At 36.0% G+C, this 23,214-nt stretch overlaps 1 protein-coding gene across 7 annotated transcripts in view; it reads right to left on the bottom strand.

Annotated features, from left to right (window-relative positions):
- The window catches only part of FGF12 (fibroblast growth factor 12), a 562,336-nt gene that overhangs the window by 63,977 nt on the left and 475,145 nt on the right, over positions 1–23,214 (bottom strand). For 4 of the 7 annotated variants that reach the window (XM_060198501.1, XM_060198500.1, XM_060198502.1 and 1 more), the window contains one exon: positions 17,641–17,694. The exons of the other annotated variants lie outside the window; for them this stretch is intronic. In XM_060198501.1, the coding sequence (XP_060054484.1) occupies positions 17,641–17,694 (54 nt within the window). The remainder of the gene's footprint in view (positions 1–17,640; positions 17,695–23,214) is intronic. 7 annotated transcript variants of the gene reach the window in all.

Genomic DNA, 23,214 nt, shown 5'->3' with positions numbered 1-23,214 from the left:
ATCAAAACTGTGAAATACTCTGAATTGACTCAATAAATACTGCAAGCAAGTAAAAGGACCTAAAAAAACACCATAAAGTACTTAATCAAATATTTTCTACTTACACCTAGATACCCTCTTGACCTACTTCCTATTTCATTTCCCTCGATCACTCTAAGCCTAAACCTGTCAGATAATGTAAGGACTACAAAAGCACAATAAGGGCAAGAGACTGGCATGCTCTAATGATGGTCCTTTTGGTCACTACCAGGCCACCCCATTATCTGGGGCCCTACTCAGGGAATCCTGGGATTCCTACATAGATATGATGGGCTTAGACTTCTAACAGATCCCTCTCTACACCATCACTGGTCATCTCTAACAGGAACAACATCATAAACCTTCCTGTGGGCCTCTACAGGACATGACCCTCAACATAGAGTAACAGTGGTAGAAATTGCTCCACTTTCCAAAGGGAGGCTGTGTCAACATACTCTGCCCCTCGAGGAAGACTGGTCCTGAAATGAGTGCAGCCTAGAATGTTTCTAGCTATGACCATAGAATGTGAGTTCAGACCAATGGGGATGCAGAGGTTACCTAGGCTCCTGTATTAAATATGAATAGACATGGTCCCTAGGTCAGATCAATGGGGTTTACAGTTAAAGGTATTTATATAATTTTTCCTATATTTGGGAGCTACCCTCTGTTCTGATCCAGATTTCTGATCCTATTCCCAACTCTGACACAATCCTCCCAGACAAAATTTTTAGCTCGCCTGCACATTAACTGCCTGGCCCAGGCAAAAATTAGTAAAATCAGGGCCCATAATATAGTTAAAATAGATTTCCTAGCTTCTTGCAACATGAAGACCCCAAATATAATCTGCTATACTCTTAACTTTACATTACTGATTATTAAACAACTTGTTTTGTTTTATATCTTAATGCTTTTTAGCCACCATGCTGCAGATGCTACCATGACACCAACCTGTCTTCCCTGGGCAAACAACCTCTCCAATATGCCCTAGAACCTCACCTCCTTAGAGCCTAACCCCACTAGGGAAAGACAGAAACAGGCTGGGAGTATGAATAGACCTGTCAATACCCATGTCTAACAGAGAAGCAATACACAAGCCAGACCTCTCACTTTCTGCACCCCATAAAATTATTTGGTCCATATTCCCAGAGTGATAAAGAATAGGGAAGTTTCCAATGGAGGGGACAGAATATATAACTCTTGGTGTGGAATTGTACCCCTCATGTCCCACAATCTTGTCGATCATTATTAAAGCACTAATAATTTAAATTAAAAAGAATTTAAAAATAAAATAATAATAAATTATAAAATTCAGGAAATCTTTGAGAAATGCCTTTGGAATATTCTTTGAATTATCCCAGTTGATTTACATTAAGCAATATGTTGAGTTGTCAGAAAGTCATAATGTATTTTTCTACATATTTCTATGCAAATTATCATGACTTTCATGACAGCCCAATATATAGTTTTATATAATTCTAATCATGTGCTCATTATTCTATATTATAGTTATATGTGAGAATCTAAAGTAGAGATAATACTACTTAAACAGAAAATATATATTATGGACACTCAGATGATTAAATTTAGTGGATTTGGCTTGAAGAAAACAACTGTTGGGAGTCGGGCTGTAGCGCAGTGGGTTAAGCGCAGGTGGCGCCACGCAAAGCACAAGGACCGGCGAAAGGATCCCGGTTCGAGCCCCGGCTCCCCACCTGCAGGGGAGTCACTTCACAAGTGGTGAAGCAGGTCTGCAGGTCTTTCTCTCCTCCTCTCTGTCTTCCCCCTCCTCTCTCCATTTCTCTCTGTTCTATCCAACAACAACGACAACAATAATAACTACAACAGTAAAACAATAAGGGTAACAAAAGGGAATAAATAAATAAAATAAATATTTCAGAAAAAAAAAGAAAAAGATTGTTAATCTCTGCTTTTGCCTGTTCATATCATGAAATACAGACCTAATGACTAGGATTCCAGCAGCTATTTAGAATCAAGAGGTGAAGAAAGCTACTACTGAACATAGAAAAGAAGAAAATTAGAAACCTGGGTCTCAAATGTCCTCTAAAAGTCCATCCCAGCTATGACTGTATACCTTCAGGTTGCTTTCATGTGACAGAAATAAGCTTCGATCTTTCTTAAACCATCAGCATAAATTTTTGTTGTTGTAGCAAAGTAAAAATTTATACTAACACATAGCACATCAAAAGAAAATGTATTCTTGTTTACATAAGTTATAAAGATAGACATGCACAGAATGAGTTAAAGAGAAATACTTGATCATTCTGAATTGTCTAATATGACAGATGATGAGGATGAGAAAAAGATTCCTTCACATGAATAGAGAATTTTAGAGATAAGAATTTCTATATCCATGACTGCATTTAATCCTTGATATAACTCTGTGATAAAGCAGCAGGACTTCTATTCCACAAGTAAACAGATGATGAAATTAAACTCAGAGTGAGCAGCTCAAGGTCAGACAGCTGCAGTTGAAGGGATCTGAAATTAAACTCTGTATTACAATGTACTTCTTTTTAGTCCATAAGGTGCAGCTCCTACATGTGGAGAAAATAAGTTATATTATTATAAACTTTTGTTTTTATACTGATGCATTTTAATGGTCTTTCATTTAAAAAATAAAGTGAACAGCAACGAAAAGATTTAGGCCAGGAATGGCTCAATTATTTGGACTATGGGTTTTGCCATACTTATGCTCAGGGTCACAGCCTGGCACCACATTTGAGTTGTCTTGATGTCTCTCCTTTTCTCTCTTATCTTTCCCACTCTCTCTGGCTGAGTAAAAAAGTGCCCCTGGGACACTGAAATTGCGCATATGCTCTGGGAAAAAAGACTTGATTTCAGTAGTTTTTCACTAGGCTTCTTGATTTGGCCATGCTGAAGTAAAAGTAACTAGATTTATCTTTCCATTTTATGCAATCAAAAACTGACAATGGTTTTCAGACATCGAAAATTATGCAATGAACAAGTGGCATCCATGAGAGAAAGGGAGCAAATATAACGAGAACTACCATTGCTCCAGTAGGGAATTATAGGCAGCAGCCAAATCACAGAGCCCACAAACTCATACTGAGGAACCAGATTGCTGTTCAGAGAGCAAAGGTGATTGTAACTGCAGGACAAACTACTTTAGAGGAGAGAGAAAATTAATCTCTATTCAGTTCCCTGTTTGGATGGGGACTGGCCTGCACATGCATAGGAGGCAACTACCCAAAGCTAGATAGTCAGAACCACTAGAAAACAAAACAGCCAATACTTCTTGGCATTTGAGAACAAGACCTGGTAATAACTACAAAGAATCTTGAAGAAGGGTATTATTGCCTTGCATATTTTCATAATAAGCAGTGAAGGAGTAGTCAATTAAAATGCTCCCAATGAGATAGACAGGCTGATGGTTTGGATTATGGTGGGAACTGTGGATAAAGTGAGAAACCTACACTATGTGCTTAGACTTGCAAGAAAAAAAAGCATAGTTATATTTTTTTCTAATACATTATATGTGGAGTATGAAAGAAGAGTTGTTCAAGATGATAATAAAATTCTCATTTTTACCTTCCTTTTTTTTTTTTATCAACTTGAAGGGTAGAGTTATTAACTAAAAAGCAATTCAACTGACAAGCATTAGTATATTGAGAGTAGATGGGTCTAAAGATTGACACTGAACATGCAAACTCAATGAGAGTTCAATTAGTGATGCCACTAAATTTATTTCAAAGCAAAATCTTAAATAAATTGGTAAGGGGTGACATTAATGCTGATACCTTATCAGAAGAGACTCAAGGATGGAAGGGTAAATCTTACTTTCTTTTGTATAGTTACCTGAATAGAGTGAATGAGGGAAGTGAATAAGGAGTGGGAGAAAAAGACGCCAAGGGCTAAATAATAAATACTTGATTAGAAAATTTATGGTGCCTTCCTTAGATTTCCAAATTTATTAGGTCTATGTCTAATCACAGAGGAATATTAAGCAGTTTTACTTTGAGGTATATAATTGCCCCTAACTAATGGAGACATTAACACATGTTGTTGTGTGGTAGTTTTTAAATACTATGTAAAAAAAAATTTGATAAAAAAATCTTTTTTTCCCCAAAGTACATAATAAACCCTACATAATTGTGCCTTTTTCAAGGATTAAGAAAACACAAAACTTTAGACTCTGGTGACAGCATAATGTCTCCCACTTTATACAGAGGAACATTAAACAGCCTACAGTGTTCCCCCAAATAGCACACTGCAACTTGGGCAACATGCAACTGCAATCTAGCTTCTGTTTCGCCGACTTCTCTTGCAGAAAAATTCTCTCAGTGTTGCAACACACATGAAAACAGATGTGCACAGAAACGTCTGTCTTTAAATGCTAACGTCTCAGAAAAACTGATGTGACAGGGTAACAGGACTGTTCTGAATGACATATTTCCATAGGCAGTAACATAGGAGAGATATATACATAACTACCATATGACCCAGTAATTTAATATATCTAGGTATATTTTTAAAGAGAATGAAAACACTAATTTGAAAACATACATGTGCCCCAGTGTTCTTTCAGCATTATGCACAACTGCAAAGATAAGGAAACCAGTGTCCAATCATAGATGAATAATCTGTTACCAAGTCACAAGTTTTAGAGCTGGAACAAAGATTATGGTGATATAGCCCTACTGTACGGATATGTAGAATGAGGAATGGATCGTGGAAGGGAAACAAAATGTTATGGTCTGATGTTGCCCAGTTTGCTGTTTTTGTTAAGACTGTATTTCTAATATATATATAAAATGGTGTGGGAGAAGAATGGTTAAATTCAAATGAGTTATTATGTTGAATATAGTAGATGGCAAGAAATGATTTTTGTTGTTGTCTGCCTACCCACCTCCAGTCTCATGCTGCTTGAACATGCACTAAGCTGGGCTGAAAATTTACAGTACAATTTGCAAAAATCAAAATGAAGGTGTCTGCTCAAGGCCATTGAAATCAAAGGTCACATTTAATACCAGCCTTTTATCCTGCCAGGACTCAAAGCAGTTTCAAATTTTGTGATTTAAAAGTAATAATATGCTTTTCTGTGGCATCCAAGAAATTAGGAATCTTTCCTAAACTTGTAAACAAGAAATTCACAGAAATAGAGGAGTTTCAGAAAATAGAAAGGGATGTATAAAAGACAACTTAGCAACCTGTATTACCATTCAAAAGCTACTAGTCCTTGAGAATTGATGGAGCTAAATGGCTAGTTAGCATTAATGACTCATAATATCAAGAAAAATACAGAAACAAATGACCTGTCTACAAAGGCAACTGCTCTTGTCAGAACTATATGCTATGACACCAACGGTCTATACTCTATGCCATTCCTCTAGTGTAACTGTCAATTATAACTATTCTTGTTTTATTTTCCTATTGGTGATAACACATAAAATTAAAAACATAACTACCATATGACCCAGTAATTTCATATATCTAGGTATATTTTTAAAGAGAATGAAAACACTAATTTGAAAACATACATGTGCCCCAGTTTTCTCTCAGCATTATGCACAACTGCAAAGATAAGGAAACCAGTGTCCAATCATGGATGAATAATGTGTCACCAAGCCTTAATCAGTGCCAATAGCTCTGTAGAAGCAGTTGCCACGCAGAATTAATTCTTCCCCTTTTAGTCAAGGAAATGCTGCATGCTGTCATCCTCCTTTCTCCCTTTGAACACACCCCAAGTGAGTTACAGCCAGAGCTAAAAGTATGCCACCTACTCTTTTTTTTTTTTTTTTAGAAACCGTATTTGTAGTTACTGGAGAGTTGTGCATAAATTAGAACAGGAATCACCCTTTGAAAAGGGAATGCCTTCTCAATGACTGACATTTCACATGCAATAAAAAAGATCCCCTAACTGCCTGCAAAATAGCTCCTCTGGATATTACGCCTACTTTGCTATGCACAGTACCCAAGTTTGAATCTGTTCCCTACCACATGGAAGGAAGCATTGGTGCTGTGGTATCTTTTTCTCTCTTCCTCTCTGTCTTTATCTTTCTATATGAAAGAAGTCAACCAAGAAAATAGAACTCAGGTGATGACAGAATGAGAGAGAGAGAGAAAGGCAGGGGGAGAGGGAGAGAGAGATACAGAGAAAAAGGAAGGAAAAGAAATACCTTGGTAAGAATTTGTGATTCTCCCAGAGTCTATTCATATAAATATAGTGTACATATAGTACCTATAGTGCATTTGAAAAGTCGTTTGGTGTCTATTTATGAATGAATGAGCAAAAGAAAGAATCAAAGTATCACTTCAGCATGTGCAGTGCTGGGAATTAATCTAGGGACTTTATGCAGACTAGTCCTGCTCTCTACCACTCTGCTACCTCCCAGGATTCTACCATGTCATTTTTAAGGTAAGGATAATTATGCTAATTTTGTAAAAGGACTTTCCATAAGTCAACTATCTAATCTAAGATCACTCTGCTGGAAGGGGTAGGTCTACATCATAGAGCTAACTTCACTTTCATTTCATTATATCCTGTTTCATCTAAGATATTTAAAATATATATAATATATATATGCATATATATTTATAATTTTATCTTACAAATAATTGAATTATCAAATATAACAGATAAGAACTGTGACCTAGGGGGTTCCCAGAAGATGGAGGACTGAGAAGCTGCTAGTGGCTCGAATTCTGACCACATCAACTGGAAACAGTAGGATTTTCTGCCAGTCAGTGACTCCAAAGAGGTGACTATAACTTAATTTGGGTTTAAAAATAGAGTAGAAAGAAAGGGTAAAAAAATTTTCTTTTAAATTATTATTCCCAAAGCGCACCTCCTCCTCCTTCCCCCCCCCACCCACCCATAACAAGTCCCTGGGGACCAGCTCCTAGCAGGCTCCCCTGCTAAGCTTCTTTCTTTACCAAGATTCCTGTCCCACCAGGGAGTATCATTCATTCTAAGTCTATTCCCTTCTGAAACCTCTGGCCTTTTTTCTTTCTAAGTAGCCAACCAGCTGCCTCTACTCAGGCAGCTCCCCTCCCTCCCCACCCCATAGCTAATTAAATAATAAAAAATAAATAAATAAAAAAGTCTTTCACCGCTCTTTTATTACTGTTCTTTTTCTTATCTTGTTTTTTATCTCTCTCTTTATTTTTTTTTTTCCTTTTTATCATTCTTGCCATCCTTTCTTCCTTAATCCTACAGCTTTCTGAATTCACTGATACATGTTTGGGAATTATTTTGGGGAAGAAATCTGACTCAGACTGGACTCTCTCTGCAAGTATCTCTGCTCAACTTCCCTTCCTCCTTTAGCTACCCCTAGAATATACAGTGGATAGTAGATTTGCATAACTGTCTATTCCTGCTATCCTTGTCTAGTTCTGAGGTTTTTTTTCTTTATATCTTAATAATCAGCTGCCTCTGTTCAGGAGACTTGAGGCAATCTGGGACAGGGTTTTTTACCCTGCTCTATTTTATTATTAATATTATATAAAGGCATATATCTTCCCCCCCTTTAGCTTGATCAGAATTAACTCTTAGGGTATCTTTCATTGCTAGGGTAGTGGGCATCTTATCTATTGTGAGAGGAACTTGTCTCATTACTCCTACCTCCTCTACAGACTCTCCACTTCTTCCTCCTCCTAGCTAATTAAAAATAAAATAAAAATAAAGTAATCAATTTAAAAAAAACTTTCCTTTCGGGAGTCGGGCTGTAGCACAGCGGGTTAAGCGCAGGTGGCGCAAAGCACAAGGACCGGCATAAAGACCCCAGTTCGAACCCTGGCTCCCCACCTGCAGGGGAGTCGCTTCACAGGTGGTGAAGCAGGTCTGCAGGTGTCTGTCTTTCTCTCCTCCTCTCTGTCTTCCCCTCCTCTCTCCATTTCTCTCTGTCCTATCCAACAATGACAACAATAATAACTGCAACAATAAAACAACAAGGGCAACAAAAGGGAATAAATAAATAAAAATAAATATTAAAAAAAAACTTTCCTTTCACTGCTCTTTAATTATAGCTCTTTTTCTTATCTTTTCTCTTTTCTCTCTCTTGTTTCTCTCTTTTTTTTTTTTTATCTTGTCATACACTTCTTCCTTCCTTCTTCTTTGCCTTTCTGAATTTGTGAATTATTTTGGGGAAGAAATCTGACTCAGAGTGGACTCTCTATGTGTGTATCTCTGCTCTACTTCCCGTTCTCCTCTTGTTACCTCTAGAATATACAGTGGATAGTAGATTTGCATAACTGTCTATTCTTGCTATCCCTTTTTTCTTTTCTCTTTCTTCTTCACTTGGACTTGGTTGCTATTTTTTCATGGACTGGAGACATTGTCTGGCTAACTGGTAGTGATTAAACTACTTCAATACTTGCTTCAGTTGTTACTGTAATTCCTGAGGTTGGTGAGTGCAATTGTCATAAAGGTATTTAGGTACAGTGTTGCTTGTACTCAAGACACAACAACTGAGGAACAACAAAGCATAAACATAAGAAACACATAAATCAAAAAAATGGGTAGGTCAAAAACAAATAAAACTGCTACTCCACTGAATGAAGACAAGAGCCCAGAAGAAACTACAAATCAGCCAGAAGTAACCATAGATAAGAAAAGTATGCGAGCAATAATAAACTTGTTAATCACAGAAATGAAAACAACACTGGAGGAAAGGAATGGCAGTATTAGGGAAACAGCAGTTGAGACCCCCAAGGAAAATACTGATTATCTTGAGGCAATTAGAGAACTGAAAGCTGAAATAGCTGTAATGAAGAAAGAAGCTGAGGGAAGGGAAAGCAGACTAACAGAAGCAGAAAACAGAATTAGTCAGACAGAGGATGAGTTAGAGAAAACTAAGAAAGAGGTGAAAGAGCTCAAAAAGAGATTGAGAGACACTGAAAACAACAACAGAGACATATGGGATGATCTCAAAAGAAGTAACATTCGTATAATTGGAGATGACCCCACCAATGTGTCCTGGAGCAATTAGAAGAAAAAAACCATTAAAGTTAATCTCAATAAAGTAGAAGAATATCTTATTTCAGAGAATCCAGAGACTATAATGTTAGTTTAACAAACCCTGTATACCAAAGAATTGTTTCTTGAAGATGCTTGTCCAAATATCTGCTCATAGTACTTTCAAGATCATCATTCTGGCATATGCCATCCTGAGGTTTAAACTTGGGAACTCATGCTTGTAAGTCTACCTACTATACCTACTGCACAACCATGTAGGCCACTATATATATATATATATATATATATATATATATATATATATATATATATATATATATATATATATATATATTGGTATTGCAGACTAGACACAATGTAAAAGTCTACAAGGTGCTCAGTTTGCACAAGAAGTCTAGAAATAGTTATTTTTTCCTCTCTGAAACCAATTTCCAGCGTACTGTTAAAAAAAGAGCACAATGAATTGCTAAATTCTGTGAATAATGTTAATTTTTTTCCTACATAAAATTGGTAATTTATCTCCTCCCATTTACATTCCTCTATGTACTTTTTTTTCCTGGCACAAAAGAATTGTCTCAGAATACTATTAACCTGAACATCCTATCAATTGGACAGTGTCACATCAAGCCACTTATCTACCCACCCAGGTAATGGAGGTTATCCTTTGTCAACTCTGAGCCTCCCTGCTTTACTGTGCATTGTCTTTAACAATAAGAAGAAAATTGTTATCCCAGTTCTTAGTCTGAAATGCAGAACAGGGTCCCTCTTGACTAGAAAGTAAATGAACTTGCACATTGCTTTAGAGAATGCACTATTGTGTGATTTCCATAAATAAAAAAAATTGTTCTCTCTTAAAATACAAGTGTCTTTATACCTGGTAATAAACAACACTGTTTAATGTCAGACTATGAGAATCTTCTCCTGCTAACTTGAAAATTTTCACATAAAAAATATCAACAACTTTATCTAAGCAATAGCAAGATAGAAAGCAATTCTCAGATAGACTGTTGTCTTTTTTCACTATATGTTAGAATAAAGCTCAATCAGTAAGATTTTGGAGTTCAAAAGTGCCATCAAGACTATCATTGCAAAGTGGGAAAAGACCAAGAAATATAGTATTTATTCACAAAGGGTATGCTATTGACTTATATGTAAATTCTGGGTTTCCAACTGATCACAACAATATTCTTTTGGACAGTGCTGTGTGATAATTATGTAATAATCCACAATTACTTAATAATCCAAAATTAAAAAGGTAACAAAATAAACCATTTCTTTTGTGCTTGCTTATTTCATAATCTGTCAAAAACACTATGTTTACTATGTTATACCTACTGAGTAAGAAAACAGTAGGGCAATGGCTAAGAACATTTGCTTGGAATCAGGTCGATGTGGGTTCAAATCCTCATATTGACACTTAACAATTTCCTAACTTTGGGCAAGTCACAAGGCATAAGGAAAAATCTGACACATAAAGTACTATACAAGTATCTGATTTTTTTTTTAATTGCTATTGTCATTTTTTGTAGTTTCAAGAATTAGTATTCCCCACACAAATCTCAAGTTTAGTTTTGTCACAGTATCATTTGTTACCATTTAGCGATCAATAGCAAGTCCAAACAAGAACACTAATCAAGTGGAAAAGTAAGTGGAAGCACGAGTTTGACACTGTTAATGTGGGTAAATACTATTAGTGTGAAAACAACCGAAATCAAGATACATACATGGAATAGTACAGACATCTCTAGGGAGGTTTTTTTTTTTTCCTCCAGGGTTATAGCCTTCTTACAAATCCACTGTCCCTGGAGGCTATTTTTTCCCTTTTGTTGCCCTTGTTGCTTATTGTTGTTGTTATTATTATCATTGCTGTCATTGTTGTTGGATAGGACAAAGAGAAATCAACAGAGAGGGGGAGAGAAAGATAGACACCTGCAGACCTGCTTCACTGCTTATGAGACGACCTCCCTGCAGGTGGGGAGCTGCGGTTCAGGATCCTTACACTGATCCTTGTGCTTCATGCCATGTGCTCTTAACCACTACCACCCACTCCGTCTTGGGGAGGTTTTAATGGCTACTAAGTCTCTTCAATATGTTTTTATAAATATTTTTATAAATAACATAACTAAGCTACAGTATATTATTTAAAAAGAGTATAAAGTTAAACTTGTAGATGCTTTTCTAAATAGCCTCCTTTTAAGAGAGTTTTATGGGGGCTGGGCGGTGGCACACCTGACTAAGTGCATGTGTTACTATGCACAAGAACTAGGTTTCAAGCCACCAGCTCCAATGCAGTGTGAAGCAGTATTGCTGGTGTGTCTTTCTCTTTAAGCCCCCTTCCCTCTCAATTTCTCCCTATCCTATCAAAACAGTTTTAAAACATATCTAGCTTCTTCTTAAGCCCTTTATTAGCTTGTCCAAATGTTACACCTTCAGTTGTAAATGCAGTTTCTAATAATTTATAAAAAGTGTGTTTTTCAACATGAATCAGGTGTTCAATGTAATGTATTAGAAGAGCAACATTTATATAAGTCAACTGTTTTAACCTTAAGTACATCTTAATGTACTGCTTAAGTACATCTTAACAGTATAACTTGAGAAAAGCTAAAACTTGTTTGACTGTTATACTCGACGTTTTTGTTAAATCCTAAATAACTATTAAAATATTGAACCTGAAGTCTTCTAAAACAACCCTGATTTCCATTTAAAGGAAGCATAAAGCACAAGTTTATATCTCAAGACTGGCCTATCTGAGATTGACCCTGGGACTTTGGAGCTTCAGGCATGAAAGTCTTTTTGCACAATCATTATGTTATCTCCCTGACACTTGACTTCTATTTTAAAAAGATCAAGTTCTGATTACCTTTACTAGTAATCTAAAATTTTTGACATAATGAGTTCTTGAAAATAAATTCAATCAGGAAACTGAAATGTGTACAGATGAAAAGAAAACACTAGCCCCGAGTACATCTTTTGAAAGGTATTTGTGACACATCTTTGGGATAAGTTGTAATACATCATATGACACATACTGTATGTACATAGGCACTTTGACTAAAAATGGGCAAAGCTAAATAAAGAAAAGGTGTTGAAATGGACATTTTACTAGGGCAATATCAAATTTTCTTGCTTTCATTTGGGTTGCTCGATTTGTGTCACAGTTTATTAATATGATAAAGAAAAGAAAAGGGATATTTATACATGCTGGTGAACAAAAGAGGACTTCAATTCTCAGTCTCTGATTGGCCAGTTCTGTCCATTTTCTTGCTGTTCCTCAGGTTCTTGTAATCTGTGCACCCAAGAATGTGTGGCAGTCACTAAGGTTGATGAAGGAAAAGAGAGAGTGAGACTTTGAGGTTTTACAGGGCAGATTTATGAAATAAGTACAGAGGAATAGGTCCATCTGTCAAATATTCAATTTTCCCAAAATTGGACCTCTACATCTCCTTTTACAAACTTTTTTTGAAGCCTATGCTTTCTTAGACAAGTTTCCCGACTCAGAATTGTTCACTGTCTCTCTCTCTCTCTTTCATTATTATCTTTATTTATTGGATACAGGCAGCCAGAAATAGAGAGGGTAGAGGGAGATAGAGAGGGAGAGGGAGGGAGGAAGGGGAGAGAGAGAGAGAGAGAGAGAGAGAGCCTTGTAGTGCTGCTTCACTCACAAAGCTTTTCCCCTGCATGGGGGGGTCTAGAGGCTCAAAACGGGATTCTTGCTCATTGTAACTTGTGCACTAAAGCAGGTGCATAACCTAGTCCCTCTAAATCAGAGTTGTTTTCAAGGCAATAAATCTCTTTGCTAAAGAGCTATTCCTGTTTTCTTTGTCAACAGATCCTTCAAGTGATTTTCAAGTGCCTCAGGGTACAATTAGTTGTGAAAAAGTTAGTAGGCCTACACAAGTTAACTTACATATCCTTGTAAAGTATCAGAAATGCAGATCATTAGACCACATCTAGAGCTACAGGATCAAAAATTCTAGGACTGGAGTTTAGCAATATTGTTTGAACAAGCTTTCCAGGTGATTTAGATGCTCACTTAAGCTTTTGAACCACTCACTGTCTTTTATAAAAAATATAGACCCCATGGAACTCTGTTGGTAACTAGAGCCTGGTTGCACACAATAGAGTGATTACAAAGTGTTTCCAGCTGGATTTCTCTAATTTTGTTTTCTGTTACTACATACTCCAAACTTTTCTCATAGTTTGGCTATTTCAAAGACTATTTCCTCTAAATTTTTTATTATTATTATTCATTAACTCTAACTTTTTTTTTTTTAACTTTCTCTTTACAACTTAAGGCGAATTTTTTTCTCTTACCTCCTACATCAACTATTAAGGTTACCTAGGAAACTTACAGTGAATACTCTGAAAACAATACAAAGTCCTTTTACAAAAACAGTATAACATTGAAAACACATTTTATTTTGGGAATGCTAAAATAAATAATGAATAAGTAAATATTAGCAAAATACTATTGTATCTGAGTTTCTCTTTTTCACATTTTCCTTCAAAAGCCTTCTAGTGCTGCCACTGATTTGCTGTTAAAATAAAAATCTAAAGAATATAATAATGGTTCTAAAGCCATCATTTTTATTATCAGCTATGATGCAAACTGTGACCACTGCCTCCACAGTTTCTCAGTGTGATAAGTACTGTTTGTGCCTTTTTATTAATGTAGGATGACTACCTACATAGTTTTCCTGGTACAGTTCTGTATTTATGGGGTGGGGAAGGCTTATCCTTTCATTTATCTTTGTTGTTGCTACTGGGGTTTCACTACTTCAAGTCAGCTTTTTTTTTTTTTCCTCAGATAGAGACAGAGATAGAGGGAAGGACAGAGAGAATCACACTAGACAGAGTGGAAGAGACCACAAAGCATAAGCTTTCTTCAGTGCAGTGGGAGCTGGATTTGAACCTGGGCACATGGATGTCAAAGCAGTTAGTGTTGGCCTAGTTAAGTATCTCATATGCAAAATGCACTAAAGATTATAAAACTGAATTAGGACAATTAGTATTATCAAGGAGCTAAAAATGCAATATCAAATGGAAACAAATTAACATACTATTTTATTTACAGTTTCACTACTAAGCAATGCAATACTGTTGCATGATACATTATTGTCGCAATGTCAAAAATAACTATGTTCAAATTTTCCCATCTAATAAATTGTGCCCCAAAAGGGCACAAAAGGGCCCCAAAGCATTTCCCCATAGCTCATAAAGATGAAGGACAATATGAATAAACAGACTCCTTGTTATGCATCATTGATTAGTAACAAAAATGAAGGTCACCCAGGCTTTTGAACAATCCAAAATCTACTACTGAAAGACAGCCTCAGATTTGGAATTTTGAGCAATATCTTGAGAGTAGTTACAGTATGCTCTGAAAACCAATTAACAAGTCCATTATAACTACCAGGCAAACTGATATATAGCATTTTCATGGCTTCAAGGCATGGGACACACAATTCAATAAAAAGAAGCTTGAGGGTTGCTTCTGGGTAATGATGATGGTGACAGTGATGGTAATGACAAAGAATTCTTTTTTTTAATTATTATTTTAATTGCCATCAAGGTTACCATGCTGGAATTTGGTGTTAGCACTAGGAATCCACCACTGCCAGCAGATACATTTTCCTTATTTATTTTTAAATTTTATTTGATAGGACAGAGTGAAATTGGGGGGTGGTGGCTGCATAACTATAATGGAGGATGAAGTGACTTACACAAGTTATATATGGTGTCAAGTCACACACCTGAAATCTTATAATTTCATAAGCTACTGTTAAATCACAAAATAGGGCAAGAGTAGTTATCATAAAGGTTATGCAAAGAGAGTCTCATGCCTGAGACTCCAAAGTTATCCCAGGTTCAGTCTCCTGCACCACCATAAGCCAGAGCTGAGCAGTGCTCTGGTAAAAATAAATAAATAAATAAATAAATAAATAAATAAATAAATAAATAAAAACACTAATCACAAATAATAAAAAAGTACTGTAACTAAAATTTTTGATTTTCTGTAGAACATCAAACTCTAGAACATTTCATTTCTCGTAAGCATCTTCTCACCTATTACCTCAGATCACAAATATAAATTAGAGAAAAGGAAGACTAATTAAAATCTCAAAACTAAAAAATCATGTTAAAATAATATAGCTAGCCATTTAGCGTCTGCCTCCAGTCATTCTCCTAGCATGTAAATCTGTTCCAAACTGAATTTATCTTGCTTCTGTAGTTTATTCCTCTATCTCAATATCTCAATATATAGCTTACCCCTCTCAGGGGAAAATAAGAAAAATTAAAATTCTCATATATTGCTGATGGGAAAATCAAAACTTTGGTATTGAACGTATTTTTTAAAAATTTCTTTATTGGGGTATTAATGTTTTACATTGATAGTAAATATAATAGTTTGTACATGCATAATATTTCCCAGTTTTCCATATAACAATACAAACCCCACTAGGTCCACTGTCATCCTTTTTTGGACCTGTATTCCCCCCTGTTGGGAAATTGTGTAGATGTGGTCAAACATTGGCAGGGCCCACAAACCATTATATTTCCATGCAAGTTTTATTTACAGATATTACCCCCTCAGGGTATCACCTATTCCTGCATGAGATAAAACCCTAGCAACCATTGCTAAGGAATCTTTCTACCTTCCCAGAGTGCCTTGTTTTCTCCACCCCCTTTTCTAGCCAATCCTGTCCCGACTTGCCACTTCCAGAATTTCTCCCATAAAAGCCCTCCTGCTTCCACTTTCGTTCTCTGCTCTCTTGCTCCTTTATTCTCTTCCATGACCTGACCCAGGCATAGTGGGAGGCGGCCATTTTGCTAGCTCCACATGGCTTAAACCACTCTGCTCTCGCCCATTTCTGGGGTGTCCATGTGAATAAAGATTTGTGTTCCCTCTCTGCTGCAGTCTCTTCTCTTTCCTGGTGACACAAGCCGTCACCCCCCCCCACCCCCAACTACCCCAGAATTCCAGTTCAGGTTCTACTTGTGTTTTCTCTTCTGATCTTATTTTTCAACTTTTTTGGTATTGAACACATTTTTAACTTCCTTTATTTTTCTGCAGCTTCTCCATAAGAATCGATTCTGCTAAAATATCTTTTTTTGTTTATAAAAACTAAAAATAAATGTTCAGAGATGACATCCAGCACATATCAATCACAACCAGGGTAAAAAAATCTACTCTCTCTGAATTCTGACAGTGTCTTTCTACTAAGTCTATACATACGTAGCAGTGGGAAACTACACTGTAGGTACTACTGGCAGCTGGAAACTGAAGAATAGTGAATGTAAGTAGCTCTGCTCTCACCACAACTGCATTTTCTCTATTCAGCAAGGCCTCCAGCTCAACCTGTCAAGGCTTATCACCCTTGCATAGCATAAACAGGTGAAACTCTTAAAAATGATGGGAACTTTATCTCAATCACCATGCCCTTGGGCACTTCTAATCTCAGAAAGTAAATGATATATTCAGGTAGCATTAAAGATAAAAACAGAATCATCACTATTTTAGGAGAGAAATTATAATTGAATGTCATAAAGGGAATTTGCAATCCATGTTTGCTCTGGGCACAATAACTCAAATCGCTTGCTACAATGATTTGCAGTCTGTCTTTGGCTATTGGATTTAAGTATTTAGTACTGCTGTCTAATATTGTGTCTGGAAGAAAGGAATGAAGGGAAAAGTGGTACTAAGATTACTTGTATTTTGCCCATAGTATAACCTACTATGTTTCTTAGGTTAACCTCTTTAATTTCCATAAATGATCTAAGTAGCATAGTCCTTATTTTATAGTTAAATCAAACCACTTCAGAATCTAGAAAGTTTATGTTATTGATGAATTCTCTACCCCACAATTGTGAGCTCCTTGAAAGCTAGGACATTACTGTATCTAGAATAAGTATCTAGTGACTGGCAAACTGTTGTACTACATTACAATTTCCAGATCGAAATAAATTAAATTACAAAAAAAATAAGCCTTGGGGAAAAGTGCACATAATTAATTGATAGAACTGATATTTAAACCCTAAAAATGTATAAATATGGGTACAATATTTATTTATAAAATAAATAACAGTTGGTGAAAAGAAAATGTGAAGTAGGGAATTCTTTGCATTTATCTATAACTGAATGCCTCCATTCACACAGGGCATGGAAGAGGTAAAATCTATACAGATAGTTTGGCTCTGATGTTTTCCTAGTGCTTCATAACGGCTTATTCCATAACCCCGCATACCTTGATAACTACAGATCATGATTGTTTAGAAAGTCTAAATAACGTTCAGATTCGTGTCACCAGGCTCGAGGTCAAATATCAATAATACTAAACAGTGCAACAATATGAAAATTAATAGCAAACACTGGCAGCTGGGGAAAAACTCAAGCAGTAGAGCATAGGACATGCATGCCTGACTCTAAAGTTGGATCCCAAACACCACATTTATCAAAATGGAGCTCTAGCTTCTCTCTCTCTCTCTCTCTCTCTCTCTCTCTCTCTCTATATATATATATATATATATATATATATATATATATATATGTATGTATCTCTCTCTCCCTCTCTCCCTTATCCCTCTCTCTCTCTCTCTCTCTCACACACACACACACACACACAAGAAGCTATATCTCATATAAACTTAATAACTCTTACACTGACCATATATGGCTTTGAAGTTATATCCTTGAAATTATATCCTTTGTAAAACAGATTCTGTAAATAAAAGAAATAAACTGAGGTAAATATAAATTCTTATGAAAAGTGCACAGTAGTCTGCAATGAGTCAGTATATGCAGCAAGCAAGTAGAAAGACCTATAAAGACACCATAAAGTTCCTAATGAAATAATTTCTACTTAGACTTAGATACCCTCCTCACCTACTTCCTATTACATTTCCCTCACTCACTCCAAAGCTAACCTTATCAAAGCAAGGACTGCAAAAACTGCAAAAGGGCAAAAGACTGGCATACTTTAACGATGACTCTTTAGTCACTATCAGGCCACCCCAAACAGCTAGGGCCCTAGTCGGGGAGTCCTGATATTCCCAAACAGACGAGATGGGCCTAGACATTGAATAAGTCCCTCTCACCACTATTACTGGTCATCTCTATCAGAAACAACACAATAGACCCCTCTGTGGGCCCCCATAGGACCCTGCCCTCAACATGGATCAATAACAGTAGAGAATGTTTCATCCTCTGAAAGGAGGTTGGACAACATACTGAGGAAGATGGGTCAATATTGGGGCAGCTTGGAATGTTCCTACTCATGACCACAGAATGTGAGCTCAGATTCATAGGGATGCAGAAGTAACATAGGCTCCTAAGCTAATATGGGCACCAGATCAGATCAAATCAATGGGGTATTATAGTCAACAAAATTTATACACCTTTCCCATATTTGGGAGCTACTCTCTTCCCTGATCTAGATTTCTGGTCCTTTTTCCAGCCATGACATTGTTAAATGTTAAATGGGGTGGTGGGTGTGGTATACCCACTAGAGCACATTCATCATTATACACGAGGGCCTGGGTTGAAGCCTCTAACCTCAACATGCAGGAGTGAAATTTCACAAATGGTGGAGATTTCACCCCCCATCTCCATGTCTATTAGGAAAATAAATAAATAAACAAATAAATTAAACAATGGCCACTGTGAACACTTGGTTATCGTACTTATATTGATCTCCAGTGATAATCCTGGCCAGGTAGCAAAAATAAAATTTAAAAAAAGATAAAATAAAATAAAATAAAACCTAGAAAAAACCTAGAAGTCCACTAGGACCAATATCCTTTATTAATATAAACCCTGCTCTATTCACTCTAACTTTGGTATCTCAAACAGAATTCTGAATTTTTTTTATTCTGTTGATTTACTGTTGTTGCAGCTTTTAGTGATATTAAACACAACTTCTCCCAGTGCCCTTTTTATTTCCTTTTTGATAGAGGGTGAGAGGAAGGAAAGCAAGAGAGTAGGAAAGAGGGGGAAGAGATAGATAGAGAGAGAGAGAGAGAGAGAAACAGAAGTAGATACTGCAGCACCTCTCCATCATGATGAAGTTTTCCTACTGCGGGTATGTGGTGAGTCAGGCGTCCAAGCAAATCCTTGTGTACGGTTCCATCTGCACTACCAGATGAGCCACCTGCCAGTGCTAGTAAATTGCCTTATTTATTTATTTATTCCACAGCAGCTTCAATGTTTTCTTCCAGTTTCAAAATTTACTATGATTAAATGTGTTGGTCATCCTATAAAAAAACCTACTATGGATCGGCCTGCCAATACCCATGTTTTCAGTGAAGAAGCAATTATAGAAGCCAGACCATCTATCTTCTACACCTCATAATTACCCTGGGTCCATACTCCTAGAGGGATAAAGATTAGGAAAGCTTCCAGTGGAGGGGATGGGATATGGAACTAGTGATGAGAAATGTGTGGAATTTTGGCCCTCTTATCCTATGGTTCTGTTGGTATTTTCTATTTGTACTTTATAAATAAATTAAACTTTAAGAGTTAATTTTTTTCTAAAGAAATCCTACTAGGAAACTATCAATGGTATGGTCTGGGAGGTGATGCAGTGATAAAGCTTTGGACTCTCAAGCATGAGGTCCTGAGTTCGATCCCCGGCATCACATGTGCCAGAACGATGCCTGATTCTCTCTATCCTCCTATATTTCTCATAAGCAAATAAAATCTTTTTTAAAAAAAAAAAGAAAAGAAAACTATCAATGGCAACCTTTGGAGACTGCTGGGCATGCCTATGGTAATCTACTTCTAAAACCTTAAGAAATTTGCTTACGAATAGTACTCAGTTGGGTTAGTAGACACATATCCTGGTAAAAATAGAATTGTTAGAAACATACAAATAAAATTTACAGTCCAAAGAATAAACAAACTCAGTGAAGAAAATTGCTCAGTTTTTGCATTTAGTAAATGACAGTGTCCCTGTACAGCATCTAACAGTAGGCACAACTTTAAGTAGTAAGTGAACTAACTAAATTTGCTATTTAATTTGGTTACCAATTCTAGTATTCATATTTTAAAACACTATCAAGATATATGATAAAACAAATATTCAAATGGGTGTATTTCCTTTCAACTGACTATCTAAGTGCCATCAATATCAATTTGTTCTTCCATCTAAGCAACTAAAGAAAAATACTTGAATCTTACAGAAAATTTTTCTAAAGAGATTGAAGATGGAAAAAATTATACCAATTCAGTCTGATCAGTCATATATCAACTTGTGCCAAAACCATTAATTCAATAATAATTTTGGAGGCTTTTCCAAGTGTATGACAGAGTGCTATTGCCGCCGACCATGTTCACATAAATCACATTCAAGTTTAAGATGAGGTATTTCTACTCAGCTTAAGAAGGATGAAGTCACCTTCTTTACTTCATCTTGAATGGAGCTTGACGTAATCATGTTAAGTGAGATAAACCAGAAAGAGAAGGTTAAATAGGGGCTGGAGTGGTGGTGCACCTGGTTGAGCACACAAGTTACAGTGTAGGAGGATCCAGGTACGAGCCCGCAGTCCCCATCTGCAGGGGGAAAGCTCTGCAAGTGCTTAAGCAGTGGTACAGGTGTCTCTATCTGTCTCGCTCCCTCTCTATCTCCCCCTTCCCTCTCAATTTCTGACTGTCTCTATCCAATAAATAAAGATAAGAAAAATTATTTTTAATAAAAAACAGGAGAGAAGGATAAATATGGGGTAATCTCACTCATGAGTAGAACTTAAGAAATAGCAGAAGAGTAAACAAAAATTAAAATTGGAACTGGCTTGGTGTATTGCATCAAAGCAAAGGACTCTGGGGAAGGAGGACAAGGAGAGGGAAAAAGTTGGAGGGAGGGGGTGTTTTCAGATCCTAGTACACAATGATAGAGCTAATTTGGAAGTGAGGGCATTTTGCAAACACCTGTCTTGGTAATATGAGAAGTGGTAGCCATGTGACAGCAACTTTATTGTAAACCAGTAACCTCCCAATTAAAAATATAATACAAAATATTAGGACGTCCTAATCAATATCTGATGGCTTGGTAGGAGTGAGTAAAATGTAGATCAAAGGAATTCTACTTGACAGTAAAGGTTTCCAAGGTGGAAAATCGCAGGAATAATACAGTCTTTCATGGAAATTCAAGATTTCACTTTACTGTTAAAGAAGTCTCAACAAGAAAATTTATCATATAAATTTTTCTTCATATACATTGTGCAAATTGAATCTCCACCCTTATGGAAACCTATAATGTGTGTGTGCTGATGGTTCAAAGGAAATAAGAAATAAAACAACAGGTGCATTCATGCTTGATTTTTCTATATGTCTATTACTAATGAGTGATACACCTTATAAAAATTACCATATATAGGAAAGGCTCTTGATTTTTTCTAACCCAAAAGTAAAAAATATATATAATATTTTAAAAAAGTGACATTAGTGTTAGAGTAAAGCAGCAGTTACTTACTTAGTGTTCCCTGATATCTGACTTTTCTTTAGGAATATTAACTTTTCACTGAATTAGGAATAATAACAATTTACTTATTCTGAAGATACATTTCCAAATGTTTTCATGCTACAAACAAGGATGACAATATGCAACAACAAATACTCACTTAGCTCTTTTCAGCTGCAAAAGTTTGTGCTAGGAATTGCAAGGAATGAAAACATATAGCAGAAGGATGTGCTTACTTCAAGATGCTAGGAATCTACTAAGATAAGTGATCTATTCAATATTTCAGTGATTAAATCACACAATTTCCCATTTTCATTTACCTGAATCCTTTCCCCTCACAGACTACCATTTTCTAATCCTTCAAGGCTCAGTTTAATGTGATACTTTCTCAAAAAGAAAAAAAAAGTCCTCCAAATTCTCAGAAGTTCTTATCTCTATTTTTAATATCATTTATAATTTCTCATTTTATGATAATATCGCTATGCTCTTGGTCACAAAGAGGACTATTTTTTATTTCTTAAAATATGTCCCTTCAAAGCAACTAACTTCAAGGATAAAGAAAGGATACTTTAGAGCTGTCAAGAAATAAGAACAAGTCAATTACTGAAGGGGAAAATAAAGCTGACCTTCGATATCTCCACAGCAACATTCAATTTTAGAAGGCAGTGAAGCAATAGCCACAAAATCTTCACAGGAAGAAAAGAATGTCCCAAGTGTTTAATATCTAGTGAAGTGATATTTGGAATATATATATATATATTTACACACAAGACCACATGCATATTATTCCCATGAGTACTTCTTGAGGAAAGATTTTACTCAACAAATTGAAATTTTAGGGAAAATTATGTGAAATGATCAGTACTGAAATTTGAATATAAATATTTGCAGAGAGAGAATTTAAGGATACGTAAAAATTAAGGGGACAAAAATAATGTAAATGTTGTTCTTGATCATGAATGAACTAGAAAATAAACAGAGATTTCTTAGGTATAATGGTCATATAGTTGTATAGAAAAATAGTTTGGGGGGCCGAGTGGTGGTGCACCTGGTTGAGCACACATATCACAATGCTTAAGGACCCAGGTTTGAGCCCCAGGTCCCTACCTGCAGGGGGAATGTTTTGCGAGTGGTGAAGCAGTGCTGCAGGTATCTTTCTGTCTCTCTCCCTCTCTCTCAGTTTCTGAATGTTTCTATCCAATAAACAAATAAATAAATATAATAAAAAGACATTTAAAAAACAAAAATATCTTAGGAAATAAAATTACCATTATCATTTAGATGCTACTTTGCAGCATTAATATCACATTAATTTCCCCCCTCCTTTTTAAAATAACGTTTACATAACAACTACTGGTAAAAACACAATTTAGTAAATTATATAAATATTAAAGCACATAGAAATTATTAAATTAGTTTCTATGTATATAAATATCTTTTATTATAAAATATCATGAGAGAAGACAGTGTCTAGAAATAATGCTAGTAATGATTATTCAAAATCTATTTCTGAAAATTTTTTTAAAACATCTGAAGGAAACAAAAGAATAACATGCCATTAAATGAGTAGGTTTAATAACATGTGAGGTAGAAGAGTGGATAAGGTGTCAACTCTCAAGCATGAGTTTCTGAGTTTGATCTCCAGAATTGCTGTGCTAAAATAATGCTCTGGTTCTCTCTTTCTCTCACCTCCCGCCTCCCATAAAAAAGTAAATCTTAAACAAATTAATTAACTGACTAATTCAATCTGCCCAAAATATCAAGTCCTAAGGCACTTGTAAATAC

The sequence above is a fragment of the Erinaceus europaeus genome, chromosome 9 (assembly GCF_950295315.1).
Source record: "Erinaceus europaeus chromosome 9, mEriEur2.1, whole genome shotgun sequence".
In the NCBI taxonomy this organism is placed as follows: domain Eukaryota; kingdom Metazoa; phylum Chordata; class Mammalia; order Eulipotyphla; family Erinaceidae; genus Erinaceus; species Erinaceus europaeus.
This window is presented reverse-complemented; position numbering and strand designations above follow the sequence as displayed.